Below are 18035 nucleotides of genomic sequence, written 5' to 3'. Positions count from 1 at the left end.
GACTCTCTTCCCAAACACTCCTTCCCTTTCATGCCTCTCGACTCTTATATCTGCCATCTGCCTTTTGTTCCCTGTATTTTACCGCTGCCACCTTCAGAATTTGAAAGAGAGTATTCCAGTCAACATTGTCAAAAGCTTTCTCTAAGTCTGCAAATGCTAGAAACGTAGATTTGCCTTTCCTTAATCTATTTTCTAGGATAAGTCGTAGGATCAGTATTGAATAGAAATAATCAAAGTCATTTAGTTAAAAATTTTAAGATAAGAAGGATTTGCAGCACACGCAAGATTCATACCAACGACAGTCTGCAGCCAGGAACATACCTTACACTCTGTGTCACATCGCGCCTCTGGGAACTGACATTAGTTTAAGGCAGTAGAGTATCAGGCCAAATTCCGACATTTTTTCGTTAATTACTAGCACACGATGGCCCAGAGGATGAATGGCAGCAGGGTGGGGTACCTGGGATCCTAACCTACATTACTTTATAGATGGTTTCAAAAAGTATATCCCACACCTGGGGATGTCTCCTTGCCGGTAAGGATCACTGTTCGCTTCAAATACAGGAAACGAATTACCGCACGACAGTCTACTTTACCAGTGACACTCATTTATTTTCAAGAAGTCGAATTACGAGTTTTTATGATCATGTTGAATGCCGCACCAGAGCACCTGCCGCCGGGTAGCGCAGCCGAAAGCCTGTTCTCTGTCGCTGGAGTCTGAAGTTGACAGGTCAAAATCCTGTTGCTGTTGATACTGTCTTGCACTCCCAGAGATGGTTAAAATTAGCCGATGGATGGGAATTGAATTTCTTATGGACTGGCGATTCATGATGTTTCCATGCCACAAACGCACTCCTGTTCAAAATGGTGTATCCGTGTTTCATCACAAGCAAAAATATTGTCCAAAGACGCACAACGTTAGCTACTAGATCAATCTTTCAGCTGGGTGCAACGAATTAGATATGTTTATTTGTGATGAATGTTAACTTTCTGGGAACCCAACTTGAAGAAGCTCTTCAGATATATATATATATATATATATATATATATATATATATATATATATATATATATATATATATATATATATATATATCTCCTGTTGCTACCTAGGATAACTCCGAAAGTATAATAGTAGCCGAAAAGTTTGTATGACAAATGTTGCATGCGACAACGGGGGCCATAATAAAAAGTTGGTTTTTTTATGCTAGATGGGATCGCGTTAGAGATAAGACTGTCAGCTTTGTTTTTTTAAATGGGATGCTATAGTTTGGTACTTATTTTCTGTTAGCGGCTGTTGAGACGAATCCAATTGTGTTTAACAGTAAGGTCTTGGAAGGTCAATGAAGGTCAAAAAGGTGGCATGAACGTCCATTTGCAAAAGGTGTTCGAAGTGATGACCATTGAATCAATGCTGTGTTGCAATCTTCTTATCATGGATTAAGTGGTTTTCCTTATCACCGCGGTACTTATCGAAGCACATGCTCTGAAAATTCTCTGTCGTATATCGTACAAGTAGTAAATATTCCCCGAATACGGCGTATCCATCTAACGTGCCATTGGCATGTGAACACCATTCGACGGTTTCGCAATACAGCACTAATAGGAACGATAAGACTAGTATTGTCAAATCAAGCGAATGTGAATGATATATTTCATCGAAGAACAAGTCGATGTGCTTCTCATATACGGAGAATGCCAACGAAATTCAGTGAGAGCTAGACATATATACGGTGAAATATATCCTCAACACACCCTACATGTCGTACATTTAAATACTTTTTTGATAAATTGAGAACAACTGGATCTTTAACGCATCGGAAACATATCCGGCAATGAAAAGTTACAACGAGGAAATGCAAATTGATAATCTTGCCACTGTGGTTCGAGATCCTTGTACTAATCGGCGTCAAATAGCAAGGGAATCTGGCATGAGCCTGAGTAGTGTTGTTCGTGTTCTGCATCACCATAAATATCATCCTTCCCATATCAGTCTTCACCAAGAATTAACTGGTGCGGATTTTATGCGTCGCACAGAATTCTGCCGATGGGCTCAGCTTAAGATTCAGAGGGTGACACGTTCATTAATTTGCTTTTATTTGCTAACGAGGCTACATACACGAACCATGGAAATGTTAATTTGCATAACATGCATTATTGGGCAACTGAAAATCCATGTAGGCTGCGGAAAGTTGCTCACCAGTAACATTCACCGGAATGTATGGTGTGGAATTCTGGAGGACAGAATTATAGGCCCCTATTTCATCAAATGAAACCTTAATGGTAGGAAGTACACCACATTTCTTCAAGAAACATTAAGTCTTTTATTGGAAGAAATGCCTTTAGGAACAAGAAAGAGAATGTGGAATCAACACGATTGGTGTCCAGCACGTTTTTCGCTGATGGCTAGAAATGAGTTAAAAAGGCAATTCCCAAATCATTGGATTGGCGCGGAGGAGATGTGTCGCGGATAGCTAGTTCGCCAGACTTGACTTCTCTGGATCGGTGGGTTCAGGACGGTAATACGGAACAGCGTGATGGATCCCAACGGCCTCGTATCACTAGCAGTCGAGATGACAGGCATCTTATCCGCACGGCAGTAACGGATCGTGCAGCCACGTCTCGATCCCTGAGTCACCAGATGGGGACGTTTGCAAGACAACAACCATCTGCACGAACAGTTCGACGACGTTTGCAGCAGCACGGACTATCAGCTCGGAGACCATGGCTGCTGTTACACTTGACGCTGCATCACAGACAGGAGCGCCTACGATGGTGTACTCAACGATAAACCTGGATGCGCGAATGGCAAAACGTAATTTTTTCGGATGAATCCAGGTTCTGTTTACAGCATCATGACGGTCGCATCCGTGCTTGGTGACATCGCGGTGAGTGCACATTAGAAGCGAGTATTCGTCATCGCCATACTGGCGTGTCACCCCGCTTGATGGTATGGGGTGCCATTGACGGCACTTCGAACAGTGGACGTTACATTTCAGATGTGTTACCACCCGTGGGTCTACCCTTCATTCGATCTGTGCGAAACGCTACATTTTAGCAGGATAATGCACGACCGCATATTGCAGGTCCTGTACGGGCCTTTCTGGATATGCAAAATGTTCGACTGCTGCCCTGGCCAGCACATTATCCAGATCTCACACCAATTGAAAACGTCTGGTCAATGGTGGCCGAGCAACTGGCTCTTCACAATATGCCAGTAACTACTCTTGGTGAACTGTGGTATCGTGTTGAAGCTGCATGAGCAGCTGTACCTGTACTCGCCATCCAAGCTCTGTTTGACTCAATGCCCAGACGTATCAAGGCCGTTATTACGGCCAAAGGTGATTGTTCTGGGTACTGGTTTCTCAGGTTCTAAGCACCCAAACTGCGCGAAAATGTAATCACATGTCAGTTCTAGTAAAATATGATTGTCCAATGAATATCCGTTTATCATTTGCATTTCTTCCTGGTGTAGCAATTTTAATGACTAGCAGTGTAGTTCCCATGTGGCAGAGAAATACCGAAATCGACCAATGAGTGGTTGCTAAATACGCCGAAGAACTCTCCCGTAATCGATAGGCAGAACTACGTAAACGAAACGAAAAGTGCTGAATCAACACATACCTGTCAAGCACGACCTCAGCAGAAACAGAAAACGCAGCACCAAAGACAAGATGAACACGTGATTCGCACTATGAGTGATTGGTGATTGTCATGACGGGTAGTGCACGCCGCTGCCGCTGTGTGTGTTTGTGGGGGGGGGGGGGGGGGGGGGGGGAAAGGCAAGCAGAGTTCGTGTCCTGGTTGCGTGCCGGCCGAGCGCGGCCGTGTCGGCTTTGGCGCGGGCGCGTAAATGGCTCCGCAGGTATTATGTACCAGGGACGCGTCAAGAGTCGATGTTGTCGCTTGTAAGTCAAGTCGAGTCAGCCCCCTTTTAAGTTAGTGTTGGCTGTAACTGCTGGAAGCCCCTGGCGTGCCATGGCCGCCCGTAAGCTGTAAGCCAATTAGGCGCTCACTTGCCGTGGTCTAAACACCAGCCCCGAACCAAACACGGCGCTCCCGCGCTCAATAACTGCGCTTCACACTGCCCCAAACTCCAGCAAATTACCTGTCACAAAAAGGTCATACAAATTGCTCGTTAATAAACATCGATTCATCATTGAAACGAAAGGACAGCGGAATGTCCTGTCGGGCGGCGCTTGTGGATAAAGCACGCTGATGTTCACATCTTTTGTGTGCGCAGCAATACAAAATACGCGAGCAGCACGCTTACGTCGCGGCCTATACTTTACAGACTGAATAATTTGTTAGAGTTGTAAAAATACCGTAGCCTACGGGTAGACTGTCTTAAGTGAGGTTAGGCTACAGTAGTTTTCGTAGTAGCTTTAAGTAAAGAGCACACCCACCTTACCTGTACAGTGCGTGTGTCCCATACCTATTGGGCTTTACCCCATAACGATCGTTTTCCTTACCTATGCGCGAATTGTCTACTAGATTCCCATAGAAACCGGACGTGGAGAACCGTCTAGAAAAGAGTGAAAATATATAAAGGCCTGTGTAGCCTGCAGAACATGTTCTTTTGTACGTAGTTACCCTCAAGCCTGTTACGTAAAAATAAACAGTATGTAAAGCAAAACTTAAATTGCCAATCGTTCATTCAGCTTTTATTCGAAAATTATTGATTTATAACGCGAAACAGAGGAATGTTGTTGTAAAAATAAAGAAAACAATACAGGTTTATTATACAGCTCCAGAGAACGTTATTCCATCAAACAAAGGCGGTAAAGTAAAAAAATACGCAAAACAAAAGAAAGTCAAACATTACTTCAATACTCCGTCAAACTTACTTAACACATGTTTCTGTTATTCATAAACAACTTTCGCATTTATGGATAATAACAGGAAATTTTTGCCTTTGATCATGATGAGGAACTTTCTAGTGAGTACAAAATAACAACAATATTAGTACAGATTTCTTTATTTTTGTGCTTGTAAAATGTCCTTGCATCACAAGTTATTGCTTTCGTTACATAACAGAGCAGAAGTTACTCTATGAACCAATTTCTACTATTATAAAATGCAAGTTATATTCTGTACGGATATAAAACACGCAGAGAACTATCACTGAATGATGTGCGGCTCTATATACGTACAAAGCAACCAACCAACCAAACAAACAAAAACAAACAGAGTTTCTCTCTTACACATTCGCTTGTGATTCTTTCACTACAAACTCTACACATACGACAGGTAATCCTGATATTTACTACGTCATGTATGTACTGTATCAAAACCGCTGAACCGTAATATTGGTAGAACGCACTTCTATGAACAAGGTATAGAAATTTGTAAACTAGTTATCACGTACTAAATAGACGTCATATTGACACAGTTTTATTCTCTACCATCGTGACTGGTTTTTAACTGCGACACTTCATCAGCATATCGCCACTATTGGTTGCTAATACTTATTGACATCACACACAGCTATCCAATAGGTTTTCAGTATCGTACTGCCCTCCACAAGGGAACCATTTTGTGTAATGTGAATGAAAATGTAAATGCTATTCACAACGAAAACATATTACAGTGTGTAAGTGATACTGAAATCATTCGAGTTGCTATGAAGCTAGATACAGTATAATTTTATTTTTCACTTGATGCTGTAACCTTTCAATCTGTACTTTCCGCAAGTAACAACTCGGCCACAAAATTTCCCAGCTTAAACATTAAGTTAGGTCCCACACACACGCCCGAGACAAATTCCACGATCTCACAATGAGCCTTTACGTAAATACTCTGAAAATGATACAAACTTAATAATTTAATCTACAAGTGGTATCGGACAAAGATACGTAGAGATGATAAAATAAAATTAACGCACTGTCAACTATGTCTTAGACAAAAACACTGAGCAACAGAAGGTAGCATTAACATAGTACAGAAATCTGATTATATCTGGGCTTCTATAAATGAAGTATTGGAGAAAGCGGTGACACATCCCTTAGTGTCTGGGATTCACTGAAGAATTTACTACGATACAATAAAAGTCACTAGTAAACCGTATAAATAATGTTATAATTTTAATTTTTGAACAAAGCGTCGACTGACTTTTCATGTAATGTAGAAACTAACTTGCTTTCACATGTGTTGGAGAAGAAACTTGGGTTGGCTATGCATTATTCAGAAAATATGTACGTGACCGAGAATAATGTATCGGATTAGAGCAGCAATCTTCTACATACGGGTACATCTTCCGTAAGCTGACTTCCTATTTTAATTTCAACTTCGCGTCAACAGCAATGTTATTACCCGTAGAACAACAGACCAATGCATAATAAAATAGAAGGGAACAGCTTCTGACATTATTGGAGCAATTGTGGAATAAATTGCTTTAAATAATGCAAGGAAATCAAAGTGTAATTATGATTTAATTTTACCAACACTGTTATAAGCCTATCCTATTACTATCCTGATGATCCACAGCTATAAGTTTATAACCAAACGGTATATACTTAGAGTTTGTTTTCATATTCAAGAAACCGATGTTGGCTAACAGTTACAAATAAACAATTTTTGATTTTCACTTTGCTTTTCATTTCGCGACCGATCGGACCTTACTTTCCGATTGCAACGGAAGGAGTTTTCTGTAACTCTTGTCAAATTTAATTCTTGAATACGACAGGTTTTTAGTTCACCGAATCAGTTATATACAAAATGGCAAGTTTTTACTTTTCCCTCTCTTGTAAAAATTCTTGCAACCTCCCATGAGTGCGCCATTCTCAGTGTTCTTCATCCAGTGGCGTGCTAGAGTAGAGGAAAGGTACCTATTATGCGATAGTTCCCTAATGTGAGACACCCCAACTGTGCTCATGTTAGGTGTTGCACTCTGGTGCAGAGTTTCTTAAACACGTCTATTGTGTGCCAGACGACGACACAGCGAGGAGGACGCCATAGTTGAGCCGGACACAGTACTTGGTTGATACAAAATTTCTTGTGTTTGGAGTTTTTACGACATTTCAGCTTAAATGTTACTGGATATTACTACACTCTTTTATTGTTGTTATTTATTACGGTATTACCTATAATTATTGACAATTAGGTTCATTTTCCAACGAACGTTGTTAGCAACTGCGTGATTCTTTGTGTAAGATGGCGAAATTCCTAATATGCGATAGTATGGGGATCCAAATATGCGACAGTGTCACGTATTACGATATCTATCGCATATTGGAGGAACTCGTTCTCTCACGATTTTTATATGTAATTTACGCAATACTATCATGAGATAACAATATTTCATAATTTACTGTAGTAAAATTTTGGAAACTGCGTTTATTTTAATTCGATTAAATTATCATAAACAGGGATTACTTTGACTAGTCTTATGATCAGAAATTGGAATGTTTTCTGGAACTTGATGGACGGTGCACCTGCAGGATCAATGTCAGCTTGTCATCCAAGTGGCTGGATACAAACTCACAATTTTACTCAGTGGTTTGATCACTTTGTGAGTCATGTAAAGCCATCTTCAAATGACCCTGTCATTTTGATTCTTGATGGGCATTAATCCCACACAAAGAATCTCGATGTGTCAGAAAAAGCACGTGAAAATAATGTTCATATTGTATGTTTGCCACCTCACTCAACGCATAATATGCAGCCAGTTGACGTCGGACTTATGGGGCCTTTGAAAACGTACTATGTCCAAGGGATAGAAACGTGGTTGACAAGTAACCCAGGTCGTGTTATCACCCCATTATTAATAGCCAAGTTATTTGGGGTAGCTTACAACCGAGCAGCAACAATGGAAGCATCTGTGAATGCCTTCAGAAAAACCGGTCTCATCCCATACAACTGAAACATCTTTAGGGAACATGAATTTTCAATTCATCGCCATGCTAACTCTCTTCAAGAAAGAGATGCCAAAAACGAAAATGAAATTACTGATGGTGATGGTCAAGCTGTCGGCCCAGCAGACATTAGCCCTCTCCAACACAACGCAAAACCACCTGGAGTTAGTCAAATAGGACAAACGTCGCGTTCGTGCTCTGCTGCGTTACTAACTTCAACTCCTTATGTGACGCAACTGCAAAAATGTAAACAGAAGAAATCAGAGGCTGAAGTTAAAAAAGCAGCGGAAAGTTATTTGGGGAGAAGAGCGGAAAATCTTCCAATCGTTGACCTAAAGCAGAAGAATCGCCTAGTGACTCGGCATTCGATGTCCATCTTGATGAGAGTGGGGATTCAGACAGCGGTGATGACGATGACACAGAGTGTCTGTTCTGTACTGGGCGCTTTTCTTAAGGCGAACACGGGGAGAAATGGGCACAGTGCACGACATGTTACCGCTGGGCTCATGAATATTGCGGTGTCACAGAAGACAATTATGTTTGCCCCGGATGTCGTAAATATAAACCTAAGTAGAGTGAAATGAGTGAAGGATAACAGAAATGAATGAACATGTAAAAATTGTATATTAATATGTCATTATTATGTAATAAAATAATTAAAGTAAAGTATTATTACTGCCTCATATTAGGAAACCTTGATCTCATTTCTACTAAATGCCTTGTTTGTGAAGATTTAATAACTACTCTGAACGATTGTTTATTATTGCAAATACGATAGTTGTAAGATAAAATTGAATAATGCAAGATCTTATTACCATCATGAAAAATACAATTGCACTTACTTTTAGGTCTTTCGGATGGGTTTACAAAAGTGTCTCATATTACGCACCTTTCCTCTACTGTGGCGCGGGGTTGTCAAAATGCACGAGCGCTGTGGGCATGTTCCAAAAAATAAACAAAAAATTGATTACGTAACTTTATTGTTTTGTCGGTGGTAATTACGACTTTAAAATTAGCTCTCGTGCGTATGTTTTGTGTAAGGTGTCTCCGCCACAAATGCCGTTAGGGCGGACACGTTCCCGTGAAACTGGAGAGGACGGCAACTGCAGGCAGGCCCTGTCCCGTCGCGTGTGTGCTGTGAGTACGAGCTGCGTGGCGGTGCGTAACGAGGAGGTGGCGCTGACACGGGCTGAGCGCCGCTGCCGGGCTTCCTTGGAATTGCTTAGGGCAGGCGCGCGGGGCTTCTCCGCATGCGAGCGTGAATGCGCTCATCGATTAAGTGCTTACACTATTGTATTCTAAACCCGAGGATTGTTTAAGCCGATTGCGCAATCTCCCTCTCCCGTAGTTCCGGGCGGGCGCTACTACGGCTTCGCAGTGCCTCCAACTGTGCGCCGCTCCGGTGCCAAATTCACTAAACCCGGACTCCTACAATTACGTATATTACTACTGTCGAAGGGACAGCGCACGGAGCATCCGCTCGCGGCTCATAATCCCTTAGACTACTCTGAGGACGATACTTCCTCAGCGTAGTGCCAGCTGCATGTAAGCGTGCGAATATAGGGATTGCCAAACGCGATGGCAACCAATCTTGCTGTTCTGCCGCAATTTTTCGCAGACAGAAAAAAATATACCACAGACCGTATACGCGCTTAAAAAGTGGTCACCGTAATCTTTCAGAAAGGAATTTCATTGGCCGCCAGGGGTGGCCGAGCGGTTCTAGGCGCTACAGTCTGGAACCGCGCGACCGCTGCGGTCGCAGGTTCGAATACTGCCTCGGGCGTGGATGTGTGTGATGTCCTTAGGTTAGTTAGGTTTAAGTAGTTCTAAGCTCTAGGGCACTGAAATGAAATGTCGTGTGACGAGGGCCTCCCGTCGAGTAGACCGTTCGCCTGGTGGAAGTCTTTCGATGACCTCAGACGTTAAGTCCCATAGTGCTCAGAGCCATTTGAACCACATTGTTTAATCGAAATCCACATTTGTAAACTATCCACATATTTTTCCTCTTGGCACACCTCTTTTTTAATCCCAGTGGAATTCCTTTTGCTGTCACTTTTTCACCTTTTCAAAAAATGGTTCAAATGGCTCTGAGCACTATGGGACTTAACATCTATGGTCATCAGTCCCCTAGAACTTAGAACTACTTAAACTTAACTAACCCAAGGACATCTCACAACACCCAGTCATCACGAGGCGGAGAAAATCCCTGACCCCGCCGGGAATCGAACACTGGAACCCAGGCGCGGGAAGCGAGAACGCTACTGCACGACCACGAGCTGCGGACTTCACCTTTTCAAAATCTCTTTTACCTACAGATATTCCACTCCTTATTTGCTCCACACACCTTACATTTTCTATTCCCAAGCTTCCCAAGCACCTAAAAAAGATGTCCTTCCAATTACATTTTTGACGGAACCTTCACGTATGTTTATTGTTGTCACTTTGCGCTTTCCTCTAATTACCCCCGTTTCATGCCTTTCTCTCACTTTGGCGATCCATCATAAACTATAGCTCTTTCTTTATTCAGCCAAATCTATTTGATAACCGTTGAAGTTAACTGTCTTCGTCGTATATCAAAGGAAAAATAATGGTTCAAATGGCTCTAAGCACTATGGGACTTAAAATCTGAGGTCATCAGTCCCCTAGACTTAGAACTACTTAAACCTAACTAACCTGAGGACGTCACACACATCCATGCCCGAGGCAGGATCCGAACCTGCGACCGTCGCAGCAGCGCGGTTCCGGACTGAAGCACCTAGAACCGCTCGGCCACAACGGCCGGCCGTCGTTCATTCACTCACTACTACGCATAACGCATTATGCCTTTTCTGTTTCTGTGTCTACTAGTTAATGTAATAATTTGTCGGTGACAAATTTTACCTAACACCTTGTTTGTGTGGAGTTCCTTTACAACTTTCCTGCCCTCCCAGTCCACACCAAAATCTTTCAAGGCCTTCAGGAAAATGTTTCAGTCCACTCTGTGTGATGACTTTTCCTGTTCATCAGCACTGCGGACAATGTTATACCTTCTATCACAGCCAAACAGTCTCGAATGTATAATAAAGTGCTTATGGTATGTTAACGTAACGTTAACTGACTATAAGTGTGTAATATTTTTTGACAAGTGGAAGCAATAAACGAATCTCTCCTCTCAGATTAAAACTGTGTGCATGACTGAGGCTCGAGACGGGAACTTTGTCTTTCCGAGGTAAGTGCTCTACGGAATGACCTATTCAGGCAGAAGGAAAAAATGGATCAAATGGCTCTTAGCGCAATGGGACTTAACATCTGAGATCATCAGTCCCCTAGAACTTAGAACTACTTAAACATAACTAACCTAAGGACATCACACACATCCATTCCCGAGACAGGATTCGAACCTGCGACCGTAGCGGTAGCGCAGTTCCAGACTGTAGCGCCTAGAACCGATCGGCCACCCTGGCCGGCGGTCCCATGGTTTAAGATGAAATGTATAACATACACGCATACAAATGCACATACACACATCCATTTTTATGATATGTGTGGATGGAGTGCGGTAACCAGTTTCATTCCAAGAGAGCATCTTCAGGCCAGAAGCTGCTGGATAGCTTGTGAGGCTGGTTCACGAAGCTGCTGTGCGTTGCAAAATGTACTAGAAGTGAAATGGCAATTTTTTTGAGCAGGTGTGGACTGGTACTTTTCGGTACTCCTTCAAAGCGGACCCACAAGTCATCAAGCGATTTCTGACCTGAAGATAGTATTTTAGACTGAAAGCAATTACTGAAATAAATAAATAATTGTGCGATCTGGACTGACTTAAAGTTGCTGTTTTATAAGTTCCGCTATGACATCAAACATCATGAATCATTAATAATGAAGATTTGGGGACGGTGTTGTTTTGGGTGACAACGCGTGTTGTGCTTCGCAGGTGATTCGACGACGACGAACGAGGACGGCGGCAGCCCGCCAGGCTCCCCGGCGCGGCGGAGTGGCAGTGCGGGTGGCCGGCGCAGTCCCAGCTCCCCTCTGGGGGCGGCGCGCGGGTACAGCCCCCCCGGAGGCGGCGCCACGCCCGCCAGCAGCCCCGCCAGCAGCTCCGCGCCGCCCCCGCAGCCACCTATCCTGCACCCGCACCCCGCCTTCCTTTCCGCCGCAGACTCCTACCTGTCGCTGACGCGGCCCAAGTCGCCGCCACCACAGGGGTTCCTGCACCACCACCACCACCATCACCACCACCACGGCATGCACCAGTCGGGGTCCTCCTCCGCAGGGGCGGCGGGTTCGCACGTCGACTCCGTCGAGATCGAGGAGGACGTAGACGACGACGACGATTACGACAAGGAGGGTAAGAAGGACGGTGGAGGCGGCAGTGGCGGCGGAGGCGGCGTCGGCGGGGGCTCCGGAGGCGGCAGCAGCAACGGCAACGGCAGCAGCGGCAGCAGCAACAACAACAATAACAGCAACAAGCGGAAGAAGAAGACGCGCACGGTGTTCTCGCGCAGCCAGGTGTTCCAGCTGGAGTCGACGTTCGACATGAAGCGCTACCTGTCCAGCTCGGAGCGCGCGGGCCTCGCGGCGTCGCTTCACCTGACGGAGACGCAGGTGAAGATATGGTTCCAGAACCGGCGCAACAAGTGGAAGCGCCAGCTGGCGGCCGAGCTGGAGGCGGCCAACATGGCGCACGCGGCGCAGCGGCTGGTGAGGGTGCCCATCCTGTACCACGAGGCGGCGGCGGCGGCGGCCGCGGCGCACCACCACGCCGCCCAGGCGCAGGGCCACCCCCACCCCGCGGCGGCGGCGGCGGCGGGGGCGGCCGTCGCGGCCGGCGGCGAGGCCGGCGTGTCCGTGTCGGGGGCGTCGGCGCCCGCGGGCTACCCGCTCTACTACCACCACCCGACGCTGCCGCCGAGCCCCGCCACCAGCCGGCCGCCGCTGTCCAGCCTCGTCTAGCAGCCCGCCGCCGCCGCCGCCGCCCCCGCCGCCCCCGGCGCTCTCTCGCTACACTAGTCAGCTGCGTCCGCGGCACGCCACAGCCCCCAACCAGTTACCAACGCACCGCCCGTGCGCGACTCCCGTATGCCATCTGACTTTGCTACTCACCGATCAACGAAAGCCTCTTTCCTTAAGGTGTATCGCTTTTACGAGTGGCATTCAAAAACCGTGTTGCAGTTTACTGTTCCAGAATGAGAACTCCTTAGTAATTTTTGAGTACATTTCTCGTTGGCGACAGCGGTCTGGCTAAAAGTACTGTAAAAATGGACGCAAACAGTCTGGACCGCGAAAACGTTTTCACCTTTATAAACGTATAGTCGTTATTGAGGTCGAGACTGTTTCTGTCCCTTTTTGAGAACTTTCTGTTCCTTAGGACATCACAGCACATTGCAAGGTAGATATCGGTAACTTTAGTACAGGAGTGTCCAACCCACTGCCCTTGGACAGCAAGCGGCCCAAAGCAAGTATCAGTGCAGCCTAAAAAATGAGCATTTATCAAGCAATCGATAAAATAAATCAATAAAGTTTTGATCAACAGAACATTTTCAAATTGTAACTCTCGCCCCAAGTTGCTATGATCTCGTTCGTTTATTTTTTTCTGGTGCTTATTGGTAATGTTAAGTACAGTGTATTGTGCACGGCCCGAAAATACTCGTCTTCTATCAATGTGGCCCAAGTAAGCTAAAAGGTTAGACATCCTTCCTCTAGCATCCCATCTACATACATATTCCGCAAGGCACCATGGGAAGGATACCACTCACCATTACGAGTCATTCCCTTACTTGTTCCACTCTCAAATGGAGCGAGGGAAAAACAATTGTCCATATGCTTTGATACGAGCCTCGAGTTTTCTTATTGTGTCTTCACGATCCCTATGCGAAATATGTTAGTGGCAGTAGGGTCGTTCTACACTCTGTCGCAGATGCTGAATACCCCAAACTTGATCAATAGTATTTCGCGAAAAGAACACCTTCTTCCCTCCAAGAATTCCCAGCTGTGTTCGCGGGGTCTTTCCCCAATACTTAAGTGTTCATGGAACCTACCGGTTACGAATCTAGCAGCACACCTATGAATTTCTTCGATATGTTACTTCCACATCCACATACATTCTTCGCAAGCGCTGCTTTGCTGAGGGTACCCTGTAGTAACCATTTCTTTCTCAGTTCCACTCACAAATAGAGCGAGGAGAAAACGACTTTCTATATGCTTCCTTATGAGTCCTAATTCGTCACACCTGGTCTTCATGGTCCTTAACGCGAAGTTTATGTTGGCGGCAGTAGGATCGTTCTGCAATCAGCCCCAAACGCCGGTTCTCTAAATTCCCTCAATACTGTTCGTCGAAAAGAAAGTCATCTTCCGTACAACCATTAGCATTTGAGTTCCCGAAGAATCTCCGTAATACTAGCGCGATGATCGAACCTACTGGTAAAAAAATGTAGCAGCCCATCTCCGAATTTCTTTGATGTCTTCCTTTAACCGACCTAGTACAGATCCCAAATAGTCAAACAGTGCTCAACAGTAGGTCGTGCTATTGTCCTACATGCCGTCTCTTTTACTGATGAACCATACTTTTATAATATTCTTCTAATAAACCACAGAGAAACCTTCGCCTTCCGTATTACGATTCTTACAAACTCATTCCATTTCATACTCCTTTGCTACATTATGCACAGAGATGTAATCGACGCAAACTACTAATGCTGTGTTCGAGTACAGCAGGTCTCTTTTTCCTACTCATCTGCGTTAACTTACATTTTTCTACATTTAGAGCTATCTTGTATCCTCGTACAATGACTCAACGACGACACCTTCCCACACCGCACAGCATCATCAGAAAAAGGCACAGACTGCTGCTTACCCTATGCACCAGATCATTTATGGATGTAGAAAACAACGATCCTGTCACGATTCCCTCGCGCACTCATGCCCATACCCTTACCTCTGATGAACATTCGACGTCGAGGACAACATACTCGGCTCCGTTAATAAGTCTTCGAGCCACTCACATGTCTGCGAACCTATTCCCTATGCTTGTACCTTCCTTAACGGTTAACAGTGTGGTCCCTTATGGAAATCTAGGAACATGGGAATCTGGCTGTTCCATTTTATCCGTGGTTCGCCGTATATTACGTGAAAAAACGACCTGCTGAGTTTCGCATGACGGTTGCTTTCTAAAACTGTACTAATATGTAGCCAGAAGCCTTTCCCTCCATACGGTACATGCTGAAGGATATCAATTACCACTGATAGTCATACCCATACCTGCTGCACACGTAAATGGAGGACCTGATAAACAATTGTCTGTATGGACCCTTACGAACTTTTGAGTTTTCATGTCGTGTCCTCGCGGTCCTAACGCGAGATACGCGGGTGGGAGTTCTAACTCTGTTACTCTCCAAACTTTATCTTTGGAAATTTGTGGTAAGGTCCTATGGGACCAAACTGCGGAGATCATCGGATACATAAGCTTACGCACTGCTTAATCTAACTTAAACTATTAAGCTAACTTACGCTAAGGACAACACACACACACCCATGCCCGAGGAGGATTCAAACCTCCGACGGGACCAGCCGCACAGTCCATGACTGCAGCGCCTTAGACCGATCGGCTAATCCCGCGCGCAATCTATTCCTGGATAACATATAACATGTTTTGATCGGTCAACTGATGGCAGTTCATTGTGCATTTAACAGAGACAATTCCCGACTTCGGAAGTTGTTTGACGTTACACGGGACTGTCACCAACTCTTTTTCATTGTGCTTACTGCTTCATTCTATTTAATCAAGGATCTGTTTTTGATTCCTAATTCCGTTCTTCCGTTTTTATAGATAGGGTATTCATCACTGATGATGGTTTTACCAATTGGAGAAAGCTGATAACTTTGCCTAGCCACGCCAACTGTTACTCTGCGACATTCTGTGGTAGCTCGATATTCCATGTGACACAAAGTTTGCAAGTAACCATCTTTTGATATGACATTACAAGTCTATATTTTTATATACGAAGAGGGCCGTTCTTTGTGGGGCTTATATGATCCACATCCGGCTTCCTAACTAGATGAAAATATTTTCTGCCTTGTTTCAATGTGTTTACTAAATACTTTAAAATCTCAGATAATTTTGTGTCAACAATATCATAGTATTAATTTTTAAATAATTTCTGTACATGTATACACCGGGAGATGCAACTTATAAGTTGCGAAACCGCTTGTGTAAATCCCTAATCCACTTCAGTAAATGCAGCTATTGCGGAATATTGGACTTTTCGTTCAGTTTTATATTTCAGTAACTTTCACACCGTTATGTAAACACCTATGTTACACTATATGAATCGTCAATCAATTGGGTAATTTTTTTCTGTGTTCTGAATATCGAACTGCAGTGTCAATCACATCACGTTTCCTTTTTTGTTTTTGTTCTACTATTGCTACTCTTGAAATTTAGATGGCTACCAATGTGCTAGACTACATGCACTTTTCCTTCGGCATTTTTCGTAATCGCAGTCGGATGTTCCTTTACAGTCACAGAAAAGGAGTCAAAGGTTTTCATTCTTTCATTTGACACTAGAACACATCATTCTGCTCAGCACCAGATACACACTCGTACGACACGTACACACTTTACACATACAGAACATTTTAATATTTGGCTGGGACGAAGTTCTTAACGAAGGACATTGCTCCAGAAATAAATTAATGTGGTTCAAATATCCCTGTCCCGACTAAGGTTTTTCAGAGGTTTCTCTTGACTGTAAAAAGTGTGCCGGAACTGTGAGCCCCTCCCATTTTTGGATGCGCCCTTTGCCCCACTATCTATCTGTTTGTCCGCCAGTTGGCTGAATAGAACGCGACTCTTTAATTGGTCGGATCTCGAACAGCTCGCTCCTCTCTTTGGGATGAAGAACAGAGAATTACAGGAAATTCGTTCTTTCAGTTTTTTAAAACTAATTTCACAATTATCTTAAACACCGGGTGCTATTCGTGATATCACTACAACTTCACGCACTACAGCAGCAATGCAACTGTTATTACTACGCCCTATCACTATAATTTCGCAACAGCAACCTTCAGCTAATGGTTCGAATTTTTTCACCGCTGAATCGTTTCCACGGCCACTTAGCCTCGAGAGGTAGGCTGTTTGAGTGGTTCATTGACCACCGATCAAGGTGGAGCTGTCGTCGACACTGGACATATTACGGAGGAGGAGCGTGCAGATTCAGATATCCTGAGATTTCCCAAAACCGCTTAAAGTGACTGTCGATGGTTGCTTCGATAGGGCACTACTGATCGACTTATACCTTCTCCGCAACTTTTATCTACTCATCACTCTTTTACTCTAGTCTTCTCCTTGCAACACGACATTGGGACATGCTATAACAGTGTAGCCGTTTTAAGTTAAATTTAACATTTTTACTTTTTTTGTTGCTTATGTTGTGATCTTCAGTTCAAGAGTGGTTTGAGTCAGCTTTCCATGTTACACTTCCATGTGCAAGACTCTACGTCTTTGAATGAAAGCGGCTACCTGACCCATTTGAACCTGTTCACTGTATTAGTCTCTAGTTTTTGCTCCCTCCCCCCCCCCCCCAGACATACTTACACGCTTCTCTCTAGCAATAAACTGATGATCTGACGATTTTTTTGTCCCAGAATGAGACCTACCAACTGATCCCTTCTTTTAGTCAAGGTCTGCAACAAATTTCCATTCTCTCCAATTCTATTCAATACCTCTTCATTAGGTACACTGTCTATCCATATCTTCACAAATAAGCCGTAAGCCACCGTACGGTTGCGGACTGGGGGAAGGGGGGGGGGATTTACCTTGTACCACTACTATTAATTTCCTTTCTTGTTCCACTCGCAGGTAGAACGAGGGAAAAACGAGTCTACATGTCTCCTCGTGAGTCCTAATTTCTCGCATCTTTTCTTCGTGAAGCTTACGCGAAATGTATGTTGGCGGTAGTAGACCTGCACTGTAGTCAGCTCCAGTTGCTGGTTGTCTAGATTTTCTCAGAAGTGTCCCTCGAATAGAGCGTCGCCTTCCCTCCAGGAATTCCCAATTGAGTTCCCCAAGCATCTCCGCAACACTTGCATGTCGTTCGAACCTAGCGGTAACAAATCTAGCAGACCGCCTCCGAACTTCTTCGATGTCTTCCTATAATCCGACCTGGTAAAGATCCCAAACATTCGATCAGGACTGAAGAAAAGGTC

General features: G+C 44.3%; 1 protein-coding gene across 1 annotated transcript in view; it reads left to right on the top strand.

Annotated features, from left to right (window-relative positions):
* LOC126355549 (homeobox protein Hmx) overlaps window positions 1-12785 on the top strand; it is a 142518-nt gene extending 129733 nt beyond the window's left edge. The window contains exons 4-6 of the mRNA XM_050005907.1: window positions 8895-9084; window positions 11764-12198; window positions 12241-12785. Of these exons, the coding sequence (XP_049861864.1) occupies window positions 8895-9084; window positions 11764-12198; window positions 12241-12785 (1170 nt within the window). The remainder of the gene's footprint in view (window positions 1-8894; window positions 9085-11763; window positions 12199-12240) is intronic.
* Window positions 12786-18035: the final 5250 nt, after the last annotated feature.

The sequence above is a fragment of the Schistocerca gregaria genome, chromosome 3 (genome assembly GCF_023897955.1).
Source record: "Schistocerca gregaria isolate iqSchGreg1 chromosome 3, iqSchGreg1.2, whole genome shotgun sequence".
In the NCBI taxonomy this organism is placed as follows: domain Eukaryota; kingdom Metazoa; phylum Arthropoda; class Insecta; order Orthoptera; family Acrididae; genus Schistocerca; species Schistocerca gregaria.
Note: the sequence above shows the minus strand (reverse complement) of the source record. Positions and strands in the feature narration are given on the sequence as shown.